Source organism: Lepisosteus oculatus, chromosome 11 (assembly GCF_040954835.1).
Source record: "Lepisosteus oculatus isolate fLepOcu1 chromosome 11, fLepOcu1.hap2, whole genome shotgun sequence".
Lineage (NCBI taxonomy): Eukaryota > Metazoa > Chordata > Actinopteri > Semionotiformes > Lepisosteidae > Lepisosteus > Lepisosteus oculatus.
The window spans coordinates 14,621,987-14,638,180 of record NC_090706.1 but is presented as its reverse complement, the minus strand read 5'-3'; the positions used below and the strand labels follow the sequence as shown (position 1 = coordinate 14,638,180).

At 48.1% G+C, this 16,194-nt stretch overlaps 1 protein-coding gene across 1 annotated transcript; it reads left to right on the top strand.

Moving 5' to 3' along the window:
• Positions 1-433: 433 nt before the first annotated feature.
• Positions 434-15,970, top strand: rdh8a (retinol dehydrogenase 8a). Its single transcript, XM_006631479.3, has 6 exons — positions 434-681; positions 7,683-7,844; positions 10,068-10,247; positions 10,721-10,814; positions 11,692-11,875; positions 12,396-15,970. Exons 1-6 carry the CDS (start codon positions 576-578, stop codon positions 12,621-12,623), a joined length of 954 nt encoding a protein of 317 aa, XP_006631542.2. The 5' UTR covers positions 434-575; the 3' UTR covers positions 12,624-15,970.
• The last annotated feature ends 224 nt before the right edge of the window (positions 15,971-16,194 follow it).

Sequence of the window (16,194 nt, the reverse complement as noted above, 5' to 3'; positions counted from 1 at the left end):
GATCAGCTGATCAATTCATTAGCTCAGACAACTAGGCGTTTCACCGATTGGGGTTACGGTGATCTTCAGATCTCCTGCTGGTCTTCGCTCTCCGCCTGAGCACGCCACTGTCCGAGCCCTGAGGATGTGTCAGGAACTTCTTGTTCCTTCATCCCAGTCAGCATCTCTGTCCAGCAGCATTCTTGCGTCGCCAACAGCTAACAGACTTAGAATCATGTCATCCGGACCCATAGTGTGTATTAAGCCTTTTGGTTAAAATTGCCCTTAAGGATTGGGAACTTGGATTTTCATTCTAAATTGAACCGATTTATTGCTTATTTGATCCATAACTCACAAGTGTCCCTGATACTGAGAAACTGAGACCCACGATAAGAACAGCTGCCCGGAGGGGGGCAGACGCCATCAATACCAGCCCCCCCTCCAGCAGCCCCGAGCGCACGAGGTGAAGTCACCGGGGCTGATCCGAGCGGCCATGTGACCGCACCGCCCGCTCCGAGAGGTCCCTGATCCTCCTCAGTGCTCCTAGCCAGCGCACAGCGGGGCGGACGCCCTGCAGAACGAGAGCAGAAGTAGCCATGGCCAGCGGCGGACAGAGAGTCGTGCTGATCACCGGCTGCTCCTCCGGGATCGGTTTGCGGCTAGCGGTGCTCCTGGCCCAAGACGCTAAGAAGCGTTACTATGGTAAGCACGTTTTTTTACTTCGCTGCCCCCCCCTCCTTTATCTTCGTGGTCACTATACCGACTTATACCAGTCTCGCATACAGGTGCTGTTCTTCCTATTCAAATGAAACCGAAAGGTTACAGTTATCCAGGTGCGAAGCCGGGACAGTGGACCGTGCGGGTCCACAGCCGGCTCCTACTTTTCCGCTTTTCTGCCAGACTTGTCCTGCGGTGGCAGGAATGACCATCTGAATGAGCGGCGCTTCCGAAACACTGCGTGCCAGAGCGGAGAGCGCACAAGAAAGAGAAGCCCCGCCAGTTCGCAGGGGTCCCTCTTGTCGCGCGGCGCCGCGGCCGGCTGAGCCCCGCCCGCGCGCGCGGTCAGGGCCCTGCCTAGACGAGGACACCGGCACCGGTACCAGGGCGCTTCTGAAATCTCCACTGGGACCCGGGGTAGAAAGTAGTTGCGCTGTACAAAAGGGGCTCACAAAAAGAATACACCCCTTTGCAAATGATTGCCGCGGTAGAAACTCGGCGCAGTTTAGGTCCGAGCGCAGTGAAAGGGTGAAAGTAGAGCAGGGTTATGTAAACGGACCAGATAATCACGGCGAGGAGGACTCCCGTTATCAGTCAGGTACAAGGATCGCAAGCGGAGTAAAGCGTGTATACACGAATGTCGTCAATTAGAGAGACGTGGACCCTGAAGAAAAACGTGACCGATAAACTGGAGTCACCGTAGAGCTGTCATTCAGAGTTGAGATACTCGGAGAACTCTCCTTCATCCTTTAACTTGCGAGTTTTCATGATTAATGTCCATGAAACCACACATTTGAGACAGAGATCGTATCCCCTCCCCCCACCAACAACACCAGGTGAACTTTGTCTTGTTTTGCGAACCTCGTGAACAAATATGGCACGAACTCGACAACACGTCGCGCAGCTGTCCCCGCGCGCCCAGCCCCTGTGATGGTGCGAGCCGACCCCGTCATGGCCGGACACCGCCAGGGGTCACACGCTTCGTGAAGCCGCAGTGAACTCCAAGGGAAAGTAACCAATGTATCGATTATTCCTCCTGAGCACTAAAGGCAGTGGAGCTTTAGGGAAATAAAGCATTTTTAAAATGTTCTCCAAACACGTTATGAAACAAAATCAAGTTATAAAAGCAGGTATCTTGGGAGCTGACCGCAGGACACGAGCTTACCGGAGCTGAAAGTAGATGGTGTTTAGAACAACGCCATGTTCCTGCTTGAAAAGAGTTCACAAACATTCACCTGCAGCGCTTCACGCTGAACACAGGGGTCACGGTTTTATTTCTCTTTCTGAGGAGGGATGAGGATGAACCTGTTCGAGATACACATTTATCAGCTCGGGTCAGCGTCAAGCTCGATTCTAATTGTGGGGAAAGCTTCTTCAGCCCACTGGGGACTTCACGCAGCGCCCGTCCACATTATCCAACTTGATAACGCTACAGCCGGTTCTAGATCACGTGACCCGTAAGAACGTGTAATTAAGGAAGCTCCTGATTTTTCTATTTCTTCTAAACTGAAGGGAGGGGAGGGGAGTATGGACCTCCCAAACTCTGCTCGGGGGGGCAAAAATTCCCAAAATTCCCCACACCTCCGACCTCAGTGCCCGTCGCTGGGTCAGACCAGAGGACCAGCATGCATCTCAGCATCTCGGCGCGACATCACTGCAGGTGAAGAGCAGGGTTAGGGTTACAGGTACTGTACAGAGACTGCTTGGACACCCCGGGAGCAGGCAGCTGTAAAATTAGGATTGCAGCTGGATTTCGGGGGATGTTTAGGACTAATGGAAAAGTCAGCAGCAGCCTCCGAATATTGAAATGCACTCTGAGGTGTTCCTGTGCCATTCCGGTGGACACAGTCAGGAAGGAAAGCTGGGGCTGCTGTGCTCAGGTGTTCTTTTACTGCTCACAGCTGGGCAACACGGGTACCTCTCGGGCAGGTATGGCGTCCCAAGGGTCACAGGGAGCACGGGGACCACTTGAGGAGGTGCGGGGTATGCTGGGTCCCCAGGGGACACTGTGTCTTCTGGGTTTGGTTGCACATGGGTTCCAAAGCATTCCCAGTTAGGGAATATTAAGTTAGGGTTGTGTGTCCACACTGTAGCAGGTAGCCAAATGAAAAGAGTTTCCACATACTGACCTCATCTGCCATCAGCGCAGGTTGTGCCACAGAGCAGATTCGTGGATTGGACACCTGACTGCGATTGAGCCTGTGGGATTCGAAGGCCAGATGAGATGCCCCCGGTCACCCACAGGGCTTCACCTGTCACCCAGAGGGACTATTCCACAAGAAGAGGACCTTCCCTTTATCCCAGATTAGGTTGGGCGATCAAGTTATAAAAGTTATAAAAGACACTGCATCCCACACAAAAGGGGTAAAGTCTGTAATAACAGTCACAGGAAGGCCTGTATCTGGCAGGAGAGCTTAAGCAGCTTGTGCTGTAATTGCATGGAGACTGAAAGCACCGCTCTGACAAGGGAGTTTATTTTCTCTCTTCAGTGAGCCGCTGTGAGCTATAAAAAACTGGACTACGCAACTTAAAAGGGGAGACGTGTCTTATTATAGAACCATAAGCCTTTTCAAGTCCATTAAACAAAGAGGAGCGAATTAGAAGGGCTGCCATCTGGGCCGTGTGTGCGCTCTCTCTTTGGGGACTGGGAAGGACGGTTAGCAGGTCTGCCAGTGTGAGAGTACGGCCGTCGCACTCCGTCTTGATGAATGTGCCCAGACGAGAAGATGCCTGCATGTACTATACATGCCGAAGTAGTTCAAGTAGGGAGCTGTGTCGGCATGCAGAGGCTGCAAAGGAACAAGTGAAGGGTTATTCCTGCTGAAAAGAGAAGAAGAGAAACGCATCTAGGCCGTGGAGCCTTCTTCGGATGGGAAACCTCCTGGGAAGAGCTAAGGTTGTTGCCGGACAAGGTGTAAGCAGGACCAGCAGGGGGCGCTCACACTGTGGTCTGTGTCGGTCCTAATGCCCCAGTATAGTGATGGGGGAAACTATAAAATGTATACTATAAAAAAGGTGCTGTCCTTCAGATAAGACTCAAAATTGAGGTCCTGATTCTCTGTGGTCATTAAAAATCCAAAGGCGTTTTGTGAAAGAGTAGGGGTGTTACCCCCAGTGTCCTGGCCAAATACCCCCCCCCCCCCCCTTTACCAATCATGTTTTTTTTTAAATAATTCCCATCTCTGCAGTGGCTTCATTACTCTGTTCTCCTCAACACTGATAGCTGGTTTGTGAAGAGCGTACTGGCACATCATCCAGGTGGGGGCGACACACGGGTGGTGGTGGAGGGGGGTCCCCATTACCAGAAGTGGAGTAGAGTGACCAGAAAATCTCTATATAAGTGTAGGGAATTATTCTTAATTTTTATGACAAGAAGAAAAGGCTTTTGGTGAAATATAGGTTCGGATACGGGTCTCGACTGTCTGGAATCTTCAACCCTTGCTCTTGGCATACATGGTGAGAATTACCACCTGCAGTTTTTAAACTTAAATTCACAACTAATTTGTTTTACAAAGGCCTGAGAAACAATCTTCTTCCCCCAGCTGTGGCTCTTTGCGAGGGCTACAGTCACTCTTGAAAGGCAGCATAGAAAAAAAATCAATATTAAAAAAACGCTTAAAATGAGATGGATTAATTCTGGGCTTACCGGAGAACACTAATTGATGGGAGCTCTAGCGGATCTGGCCGGGAGCGTGCTGAAAACACGTTTGAAGTGAAGCCGATTAGCGGGGAGGGTAATCTGGGGCCGGGGGGGCTGTGCGCTGTACGCCTCTGTGTCAGCGGGAGGACAGACTGCAACACCCCCTTGTGCAGGCCAGTCCGGCGAGAACTGAGCTGCAGGAACGGGCCGTTGAGTTTGTGCTCTCAGATTCAGGGCGCTGGCAGAAGAATACCAGGAAATGCTGCAGAGATAGCAGGGGCCAGGTAAGGCCAGGTAGAGGTAGCAATGTGGAAAAGGCAAAGCAAAAACATACAAACGAATGAAGCCTCAACCTTAAGAAAAGAAGCGCCTTACATCCATCCATTTTCTAGCAGCTTTATCCAGTACAGGGTCACAGGGGAGCCGGAACCCATCCCAGGAAGCGATGGGCTTAGAGCAGGATTTCCCCAGGAGCCAATCCACCCAACATGGTGTCTTTGGACTGTGGGAGAAAACTAGAGCACCCAGAGGAAACCTACACGAGCACGGGAAGAATATGTAAACTGCACATTGGTAGCGCCTCAGGTGGTCCGAAACTGAACCCGGGGCCGCAGCACCGCAAGGCAGCAATGCTCACCACTGCACCAGCATTCTACCTGTATGCCTTACAAGTCAACCTAAAAGATTAGGTTAAGATGTCTTGCTTGTACCTGGATGAATTCCAATGTGTTTTTCATGTAAGAGTAAACCTGCCTGTCTGAGTAGCTCTCTGTAGCCTATTATGTGTCAGAGGATTAAAATCACAGCAGATTAGGTGGAGCAACAAGGAATTAGTGCACCAGTTAAACTGCAGGAGACAATGGAGTCACCTTGACTGCCTGTATACTGTACATCATGCTCAACAGCTACAAGAGCTTGCTCTCATAAAACGGCAGTGAAGCCAGACACCTTTGTTGTAAAAATGCATTGACAGTGGTTAAAAATATTTTAAAAGTGGGCAAAGCACTCTCCTATACAAATGCAGTGGTAACTTGTGCAGAGCTTTCATAAAGAAAGTGGACTTTTCCCATGTTAAGGGAAGATGGGTTAGACAAACTGAAGATCCCCACAGTGGCAGGGACTGGTATAGTCTTTCAAGCATTTCAGTTGTACTTCTGAGTCACATTTGAAAACACTACTGTAAGTGTTTACAAGTTTTACTTACAACACTGTTATCAACAGGCTCATTTGCAGAAGCTTGCTATAAGATTTGAGGCCAGTGCGCACCCCCCATGTGCTTCAGGAGGATGACCCTTACAGGGAAGGAGGTTCAATGCCTGCAGCACTACAGCAGCTCATCAAATGGGTTTGCAGGAACCACTGAAAAGTTTAAGCATGTAACAGTGTAAGCATGTTATAGTGACAGAAGCTACTCATTTGCAAGCCGCTCAAGCCATGCCCACATTTCCCTAAATGGGCAAAGTGAAATATACAATTGTCAAAAGTGCAGCAATGTTGATTTTTTTTACTTAATTAAATTCTGTAATCGCTTGCAAGCTCCAAAACCTCTTCCTGCGGTAGAGTTTCACTCAGCCCTAACTCCTTGGCTCCAGATTCAGCCGGGAGCTTGGCATCCCTGCGGATGCCAGCTCTGCCCGAACAGATCCTTTGGGGGAAGTTGCTGTTCCCAGATTTGGGCTTTCACAAGGTCTCTGAAAGGTCAGACGAGGCTTAAAGAGTAACCTCTCAGGCCAGGAACAAGCTGGAGGCATGCGAGGAGAAACCACTACAGTCCAACAGCATTCAGGCTCTGCTGGCCTGAGCTCTGCAAGGTTAAGGACCAGCACAGCATGAGCCTAAATGATTCCAAGCTTTATGTATGGAAACGCAATTAGCAGTTTTGTTTTTCTTTAAGATGAGAAACCTCAGAGGAACTCACTTGTGCTAGTGCATGTCAAAAGGCAAAGTTTTTAATTTCCAGCTTATATCTGAGAAAATAAACAATGGCTTCACAAAATGAGGGGGGAAATAAGGTTAAAGACAGTAGTCATCTTCATCAGTTGCTAACGTTTCTCACTCCTTAGCAGAGAACTGGTTGGGTAAATTCATTATGCAATATTTTTTTTTAAATATGTCAAACATTATAAATGGCTATTTTAGGACCTGCATCAAACCCCTTACAAAAGCACTGCAGCCTTGAGGAATCCAATGCCAGAGCTTGCCGGGTGAATATATAAGTATCCTGTTGACGTAGGTGCATTTATCCGAGACAAAGGCATTTCCAAACCATGCGGAGCACCAGCCTTTTGCATTTCAACAGTCCTTGACACCATTAAACTCCGCTCGTCTCTGGTCCCATACCAAAAGAGAAAGACAGGCCACAACATTCTGGCTCATATTGGCATAACAAGCAATTAAGAAGCTCGTCATTATGCGACTGACAAGCGTCTGAGCTGCCCCTTTGGCTGCAGTTGTCACTTCAGATTTTACTGCTGTGCATAAAACGCAGTTGGAGAAAGAGACAAAAGGTCTTTACATAAAAAACGCTGAATAAACAAAGCAATGGAAAAAAATAGCCAAAGAAAATCCAAGACATTTTCAATAACTAACCCCTCCCCCCCGAAAAAACTGAAGGGCATACAAAATTAGACCATAAGAGCAGAAAACAAGGGGAGAAGACTCTGTGCATCTAACTGGGACAGAGGGGACTGGCTGATTGATTCAAGGGCTTCCTCTCAGATGTTTCCCTGAAATACTCAAACAGCATGGCTGAGCAGCTTGTTCCACACAGTGATGCTGTAACCCTACCGGGGGGGGCGGTGGTCTTAGTGGGCATCTTGCTCCAGTCAGCTTTGATCTGCCCACTGTTCAAGACCCCTGCAGCACCTCAGGGAACATGTGACCCAGCCTTCCTGGTGAAGCTCAGGATGATCAGTAGCCACAAACCACAGGCACACACAGTGCGGCACAGACAGTCCTCTACAGCGCTTTAAATTTTCCCGGATGACAGAACAGCGGGTTTTATTCAGACCTTTTCCAACAATGACTTAATCACACACAGCAGTTACAAATTACATCAAACAAACTGACTGGTTGCTGACTGACCTTCCTTGTTGTTGGAATCCTTTTAGGAAGGAATGGCATTGCTGAATATATAATCAACGCTTCTAGTACACTGCCCAGTGGCTCATAATTTTGTCTGCTGTGCTGAGTTTGCCCTTCCAGTTGCGTTGCATTTTCGAAAAAGGAAAAAAGAAACCCCTCACGTTAAACATCCAAAGAAAAGAACTCCGTCCTGCTGTTACTTTCCTGCCGAGACATGAGAGTGTGACCTGTGGGGGGTGTCCCTTGTTCCCCTGTGTGGCAGTGGTCGCTACCATGCGGGACCTGCGGAAGAAGGGGAGGCTGGAGGAGGAGGCGGGGGACACTCTGAACAAGACCCTGACCATCCGGGCGCTGGACGTGTGCAGCGACGAGTCCGTCACACAGTGTCTCGACGGCATCCAGGACCGCAGGGTGGACGTGCTGAGTAAGAGGACACCCTCGCTTGCTGCCTGCTTACCTGCTTACGTCTGCCCACCTGTCAGCCTGCCTCCTTCTGGGTTTCCCCTACAGTACCAGACATGAGTACTGCACACACCGTCCTTTAGTTGAATAAATGTTTTTTTTTAATATTTAAAAAATTAGCTGGGATTTCTTTTCAAGGGTTACTGAGCACTGATTCCTGAAGTGATCACCTGGGAGGGAGGACACTTATACTCCTGTCTGCCTCTTCCTGTCCTTCTATCAGTGATCTTTCATCCAGTGCGCACCTCTCTCCCTCTCCCTCCCTCTCTCTCTGTTCTTGGTCATGAAAGACAAGTGTCCGTCATTAAACCTAGCACTCAAAAAACTTTACTGTGGTACGACATGACAAAAGAGCAGACGAAGTCAAGTGTGTTGGAGCACCCGTGAAATTGTAACATCGTAAACCTGACAAGGCCCTTTAGTAGCTTAGCGAACCGAGAATCTCATGAAAGGATTCTTCAAGGATCCCACAGAGCCAACTGCAAGCACGTGGCTAGGGAGCTGATTCCAGACTCCTCCAGCTGTTGATGTAAAGAAGTGCCTTTCCTTTCTCTGTCCCAAGAAATCGGAAGCATTCATGAGGATCCTAAAAAAAGCCCTCAGAGCTGTTTTTCAGCTGTCTTTGGGGACTCTGGGCAGGACCCTGTCCTGAAAGGGACTTGTCTGCAAGTCTCTGTGTAATCTGTGCTGCAGAAAACACTTACTGCTCTCTAATCACAGTCACGCATAGAGGTGTGGAAAAGCCCCCAGAGCTGCCTTTTAGCACAACGCAGACTGTGGGAATCTACTTCCCTCCAAATTACACATGAAAGAAGCATGTTATCTCTCCATGGAGAGAACACAGCACAAGCACAGTCAGATAGGTCTGTGATCATACAGTAGACTTGTCATTTCAGTACAGAGGGTGTCACTGATGTAATGGTCCAAACTGATTTGAAGCCACAGTCTATTTTTCCCAATAATCTTTTGTAAGTTTCATTGATAATATTCAAACATATTTTGTAATAGTTTTATCTATAAAATAATTTACCATTTTACAAATTGTATCTTTAAAATCTCAAACTACATAATGTATAAAACAGATTTCCTCTCCTGAAACAGTGTGAAACATTATTAGTGTGTTTTTTTTTTTGCAAGAGTCAAAAGAACTCATTAATGGCACCTCTATGAAGCTCACCATATCAACAGTGACACCTTGTGGTTAAATCTCAAAAAGCTCTTGTCACAAGCGGTCTCGAGTAGGTCTTCTCTTGATCCTACTAGTTGTAATCAGCAGCTCTTGTCATGCTGTACTTAGAATACAAAAAACAAAGCAGGAGAAAAGCTCTGCCCTGTTGTTGAGCAATGTGCACAAAATGGAGCAATAACCTGACACTCTTGAAGTGGAAATAAAAAGCAAACCCCTGCCTCTTATGCTTCACTGAAGCCATAATGAAGATTTCCTTGAATGAACTTGTGCTAGGGAAAACATTCTGCCATTCTAGCACTGAGAGAAAAAAGTCTCCATTTGTTACCACTTAATTTTAATCACTTTAAACTGGAATGTTTATTTCATCGTATTTTCATATTGTACAGTATATTTACAGGACACTGCCAATAACAACACCACCTCCCCTGAACACCAAAGAGCTGTCTGGCTTCCCAGCAATACTTTCACAGTCATGTGGCATACAAGGCCAAGTTAAACCAGACAGCGGCGTGTTTGAGTCTGCTCCCCTTTGTGCCAAGTGTTGTGTCATACTAGCACAATCTGTCTCCAGGGATTCTCAACTCTGGCCCTCAGGGGGCCAGAACCCAGCAAGTTGTCTTTACTTGCTTAAATTATAAACAGCTATACACTTTGTAGAAAGGTTAAATGATTCAAATAAGGTCTAACTCGTACCACATTTTCCACAGCCTGCCGATGCTGGTGATAGAGGAATAGAAAACAGGACCAGATTGTGGTCAGGAAGTCAGGAATCCCAGCTATACAGTACCTCAAAGCTGTTCATTTAAAAACAACAGATCTGGATGTTAACCATCTTTAACCTGACCTTCTGAAGTTCTTTCTTAATGGGCTGCTCACCAGGAGAAACTACTCTGGGAAATCAAACTGTCCTGATGGACTAAGCTGAAATTGCCTGTTGCACTGCGCTACATTTTTCTGTCCACCGTCCCCCCCCACCCCCACCTCTGTGCTTCGCAGTCAACAACGCTGGAATAGGGCAGATCGGTCCCATCGAGAGCCTGGGCATGCCGGAGATGCAGAAGGTGTTCGAGACCAACTTCTTCGGCGCCGTGCGCATGATCAAGGCTGTGCTGCCGGACATGAAGAGGCGGAAGAGTGGCCACATCGTGGTGATGAGCAGCGTGATGGGGCTGCAAGGTATATCGACACACCGAGTCCCCCCGAAAAAACTATACTCAACTCTCATCACTAAAAGCTCCAGGTCTTCCCAAGACGCTAAAAGCCCAGATTTAATGTCATTTGTTCCATTACACTTCTGTAGCTATTAAACTGTGCATGGCTGCCATCAGGGGAACACAAAAGACCTGGGGCACCAAGTCAGCTAGCCCTGACTCTTTAAATTGCACTTGTGCACTATGACCTGTACGGTACATTTGGATGCACAAAACGCACGTCTCCCGGCACAGAAGTTGTTGGCAAAAATGCCTATCCAGTTGTGACAGGACCTCTTGTTAATAAGTGGGCAGAACTGCACATACGTAAAAGCTCCAAAGTCATCTGTGCTGGACTGGAAGGAGATGACATTCTCTCTAACAGGGCTTCTACCAAAATGAGTACTCCTTCGGCCATGCACATGCTGTGACGAACTCTCTCCTGTCTGCCTGGTGCAGGTATTGTTTTCAATGACATTTACTCCGCCTCAAAGTTCGCCATGGAGGGATTCTGCGAAAGCCTGGCAGTCCAGCTGCTGAAATTCAACATCAAGTAAGTGAATGCGAATGGAGAGTGCACACACACACAAGTCTGCAATTCTATCATTTCTTCTAAGGCTTCTAAGGCTGGGCTACGATGTACTTTAAATCTTTCGGTTTATTAATGACACTTTAATTGTGTTTCTCACATCGTGGCTCTCAGCTATGAGCCCTGGGACTGTGCACAGGGGAGGATGAGTACGTTGAGACTCCTCTGACCCGCTGACGTTCAGCCCACTCGTCCTTTAGCATGTCACAGGCAACACTGCCCCGTACCGGAGCTTCAGAGCTAACTGGAGCTCACTTTCTCTCCGACGTCACCCAGGGCTCTGTCGGCTTAATCCCACCCTGTTCCCTGAGGTACACAGCCAGTTATGCACTGCATCTTGGGAAATCCCAGTCAGTTGGCTAGTAACACAAACCAGACTCGAACCCGCGATCCCGGAGCTCCACCTGCGCTCAAGTGAAGACCTTTACAAGGTGAGTCACAGGGGAGGCAAAAACACTCACATGTCATGAACTGGACAAGTGAACTAAAGGGACTGTTCTGTCAGCTTTTGAACAGCCTGCTGTCTTAGCCATCCCTTTTCCCCATTAGGGTGTCCTTGGTTTACCAATAACCAGTAAAAGGAGTGCAGCCTGGCAGGCAGAAGATACTGCTGTGCTCTCCAGTGTCCGTCGGAACCATCGGCAGCTCCTCTCATTTCCCCTTTCTTCCTTCAGCTCAAGCCAGGCCCAGTCAGAACCGCTGTCTCGCTGTCCGCTCGGTTTGGTCTTTTCTTCTCCTACTCCTTTCACCTTCTCCCTCCCTCACGTCTCGGAACAACCCAGGCCCTGTGAACCTGGGAGTGTGAGATGACTCTTATCTATCTATCTCTCTCTCTCTACAGTGTGTCTCTGATCGAGCCAGGCCCCGTCAACACAGAGTTTGAGATGAAGCTCATGGAAGAAGTGGGGAAGTCCGAGTTCCCAGGGGCAGATGCCGACACTGTACACTATTTCAAAAACGTCTACTTGCCGGCCTCTCACGAGATCTTTGTCACCCTGGGGCAAAGCCCTGACACTGTGGCTAAGGTCAGCACGTCAGTGACAAGCTACACCCTTGTGAAACTCTCTCCCGTCATCTCACATTTCAGCCACTAGGGGGAGGTGCTGACACACAGAAGATGAACACAACTATGATCTAGTCATCAAAACCACTGCCAAGTCATGCCATTACTCCAGCCTCCATTCTTTAGAAATCTAACCTTTAAACCAAAGGCTGGGCAACTTCAGTCCTTGGGTTTTCAGATACACCTTTCAATGACCAAAACTAGAGAAAAAATAGATAATCTGACCTCCTGCCCCCATAATTTGAAGGGTAGAAACAATTGTGGCCCCTGCGGCGTGATGCCTCACACCCTGGCGGTGCCGACGTGAAAATCTTTTACAAAATACATCTCTGCAGCTCACATTCTCCAGATGAGCAGATGAGAGAGGGAAACCAAAAAACAAGCTACAAATCCCCATCCCATCTTCCAAAGAGACGCACACGTACAGATCGCGAATCCTGGTTCGTAACCGTTCGCCGTTTGTGTTTCTGCTGGCTCCCCAGGCCACGGTGAGGGTGATCGAGATGAGCCGCCCGGTGTTCCGCTGCCAGACCAACGCGCTGTACACCCCGCTGGTGGCCATGAAGTACGCTGACGAGTCGGGCAACCTGTCCGTCCGCACCTTCTACAACCTGCTCTTCAACTACGGCACGCTCTTCCACCTCAGCATGAGCGCGCTCAGGTGCCTGACCTGCAGCTGCTTCCGACGCAGGTCCGTCTACCCCAGCTGAGGAGAAGACGCCCCAAAACGATTTCCCGCCCCCTCGTTTTATCACTGTAGCGCACTACAGATTGTTGTTTTTTTTTTTTACTTCTGTCATGTTGCCCAGCAGCTTAAGTGGTGGACAAGATAGCAACCTTTATTTTATGAAGCACCTTCCATAGGTGATAGGCTATCGCGATGAAGGGATTCCTGGCAAGGCAGCAGCTCCTTCCACATGAGGCATCACAAAACCGATCAGAGAATCCCCCCCCATCTTAAAAATTCTCTACAGACGCAAGGACGCCGTATGTGAAACAAGAGATGACTGCCCTTGCAGAAACATCTGTTACAAGGCTTGGATGCTTTTTTTATACAAGCTACACTTAAGAAAGTAATTTAAATACGAGCCGACTGGAGCTTTGCACACCAGGCTGAGATGAAAGGAAACTCTGCTGCAGCATTTTCCGAGCATCACAGAAGACTGAAGTTGCAACCTTTTTCTTGCCAGACTGATTGTCAGGGTTTCTCATCTTTTAGCTAGTAGTCAGGGCACACAAGGTAATACTATGCACAAGAACAAGGCAAGTGATTCACAATATAGGGCCCGTTGCTTACCATACCTTCCCAAACACTTCCCGACAACACCAGGAGCAAGAACACCGGCCATCCATGTGGCGGCTCCAGGAAATACCCCTGACTGGTGTGAAACCCGAGTTTCTGTGGTCTGGAAGCATTACAACCATTATTTGCCAGGCTCTGACTGGGATGATCTGAGTGGCAGTACACGTCCTGCTGGGCCCTGCAGGGTAGGGTCCGGTGGGATTGAAGTTGGACTTGGCTTAGTCATCTTCTGGTGACAGCAGCCTCTCTGTTGCCTGGTAGCTTGCTGAATGACTGCACAGCAGGACACCTACAGCAAGCACAGTCAGCCACAACCTACAGTCTCTCTGAGGTCCTAGACCTCCCTGTGCTGGACCAGGGCTCACAGAGCTGAATAGATGGGATGGCCTGACAGGCAAGGGCGAAGCATTGCTGCAGCCAAGGTGATCAAGTACTTATTATTCCAAAATGGACGTCAAGAGGCAAACACAACAAAGCGTGTGACGATGCCCGCAGGGTCAATCCCAGTCAAACATTCATTCAGAAAGGAACAGCAAAAGAATCAACATTCATGTAATGAACAGCTACAAGACCAGCACCAGCCATCAACACCCCACAGGAAAACATGAGAAGCATGCAGATCAGGGGATTGAAACGAAACTCTGATCCTTTAATTGGCCTGAGAAAAAAAAAACCTAAATTGTACTTGAACAAAAAAAATTCCATGGATGACAAAATCTGCTTGTCCAGCTACCTGGAGTTCCACAGACGCAGATCAGATTAGGGCTTGCATCAGCACATTTCCTCCCTGACGACTGTAGAATGTGACATTAGAATGTGACATTAGAACACAGTTTCTTTCCTGCAACGTTCAGTGGAATATCAGCTTTTGCAGTTGTTGGTAACTCTTCTTTACCCAGCCTATGAACAGCAGCCTCACGCTCACACACATTAGTCGATGGATATGAAATTTCAGAAAACCCTGAGTGCTGTTTTTTTTTCCTCTGTAGCATTTTTAAAGCTTTTTTCAGATCTTTATCAGGCATTGTTTGAAGCGACTGTACGGATGAGTAGAGCACAACAATTCCAGATCGGAACAGAGATAAAAGCAAAAAATATATACTTCTTGCTGCCGTTGTACTCAGTGTAAAGACAGAGATAGTTATCAAAATACTGGTTTCCAACCAAATCTTTGGTCCCTGGCCTTAACGTAAGTCTTTAAACTGAAGAAAAACGTTGCACTCTGAATAACTTTATTATGGATTAAGAAAATGTTCAGGATTCGGATCAGCAGAGATGCAACCAATCAGCAGGCCCATCCAGAGTGCAAATTGAGCATTTAAGTCCAAGGCTCCAGACCAGTAATCCCAAAAGAAGCCCCCAGCGCTCTGGGGCTGCTGCTGGGCTGAAGACTGGGCTGGGTATAACCCTGCCACCCCTGGCAAGAGCTGCCTGAAACTGTAATGATTCTCCGCTCAGTGGCCACAGCCCTCGCAGTCCAATGGGCAATCACCTATCGAGGAACAGGGGGAATACATGACCATTCCAACTTTACTAAAAGGAAAAGGTGGACCGGTTGTGGTGGGCTTTCCTGGGGCCCAGAATGTCCAAACTAACACTACTGGTGGTGACGTTCTTCAGTCAGGGTCTTGACTACATTACCCTTCAAGATCCCCAGGCACTGCTTGCAAGTTCAGTTGCGTTTGTCACGTGTACAAGTGTAGGTGTAAGTCCAATGAAATTCTCATATGCTTAAGAGTGGGGGTGTCAACCTGCGAGGCCTGGCTAGAACTCCTCTCATGGCTGCACCATCTGGCCTCTCTCGAATTCCTCCCCGGTTCTACTGGTGCAGCAGTTTGTCACTCCTGCCCCTGATCTGCCTTGCAGTGGGACTGCTTGTGCACAACGGCTGCTGTTTGTCACCAATGGGCTTTAGGATCCTGTGGTGTGAAAAGCGCTTTGTAAAAAAACACGTTATCACAATCGTTAATACCAAAGTCATTAGAGTAAAATCAGTTGTTAAGGTGCACAGTCCCTATAGATGCCAATGGCATGAGGTAGACCGTCTCCTCTGTCACGAGGAGAACGAACGAACAAGACCAAGGGCAGATGAAGACAAAGGTGTGCTGTTCCGGTGCGTCTTCCCTGACTGTGTTACCGGGGCCCTCTGTTGGAATGAGACCTCTTATCTCAGGAGGTGAAAAAGGTGCCGTTTGATCACCGAGAAGTTGCCAATCCAGTCAGTCAAAGACGTCAGAAACCAGGCTTATCCCCACCCCCCACCAGCACCCCCAGGCGCTGTACCGAGGGGGGGGTTAGGGGGGGCAGCATTCCTGTCAGACAAGCGCGGGAATTGTAGCGCCAAGCCAGCCTGCGCCCGGGCCGCGTGCGCCGCCCACAGTCGGCGGGACCTGCCCCTCCTCTCCAGGCTGCATTTTAAAAAACGGCTTCCGCTGAAACTGGTGGAATTTATAATTTAAATATTTTCACTTGCTTTTCCTTCTTCCTTTTTGTAACTCCTTTTGATCTGCAAATCATATCATTAAGCGGTAATCAGGCTGGAAAAAAACCAGTCTGTTTGAACTACTGCTGGTCTGGGTGGAAAGCTTTTCTAATGCAGCATGTTTCCGCTTTGTTTTTTTACAAGAGGGACGTGGTACGAGTATCTTTGGATTAATAACTTATTTTTATAAAATGTTAATTATTAAAATAAGTAATATATTGAAAACAATGTATGGCTTTTACTGCAAAAATTAAAAGGAGTTTTTGACTTTATCTTGTTAAAGCTGTAGTCTCTCAGTCTTCAAGGAAAGCGCAAGTTAAATGTTCCTGAAATTCAACTGACAAACACCTGCTGCACGGTCTGCATTGCCTGTTTTATTTTTACACATTGAAGGCTTCAATCCTCTGACCCCTAAGGCATTCACTCATTATGTGAGAGGATAAAATTCTTGAGATCTAAAAAATGAGTTTTTAACAATGGCTTTACGGTTACAATT

What these genes read in the sequence shown, in the direction of transcription:
- rdh8a (XM_006631479.3), top strand. Translation starts at nt 576, where the DNA reads ATGGCCAGCGGCGGACAGAGAGTCGTGCTGATCACCGGCTGCTCCTCC. An exon ending in CGCTAAGAAGCGTTACTATG is followed by an intron (nt 682 to 7,682) that starts GTAAGCACGTTT and finishes CCTGTGTGGCAG; the next exon opens with TGGTCGCTACCATGCGGGAC. An exon ending in GCCCTGACACTGTGGCTAAG is followed by an intron (nt 11,876 to 12,395) that starts GTCAGCACGTCA and finishes CTGGCTCCCCAG; the next exon opens with GCCACGGTGAGGGTGATCGA.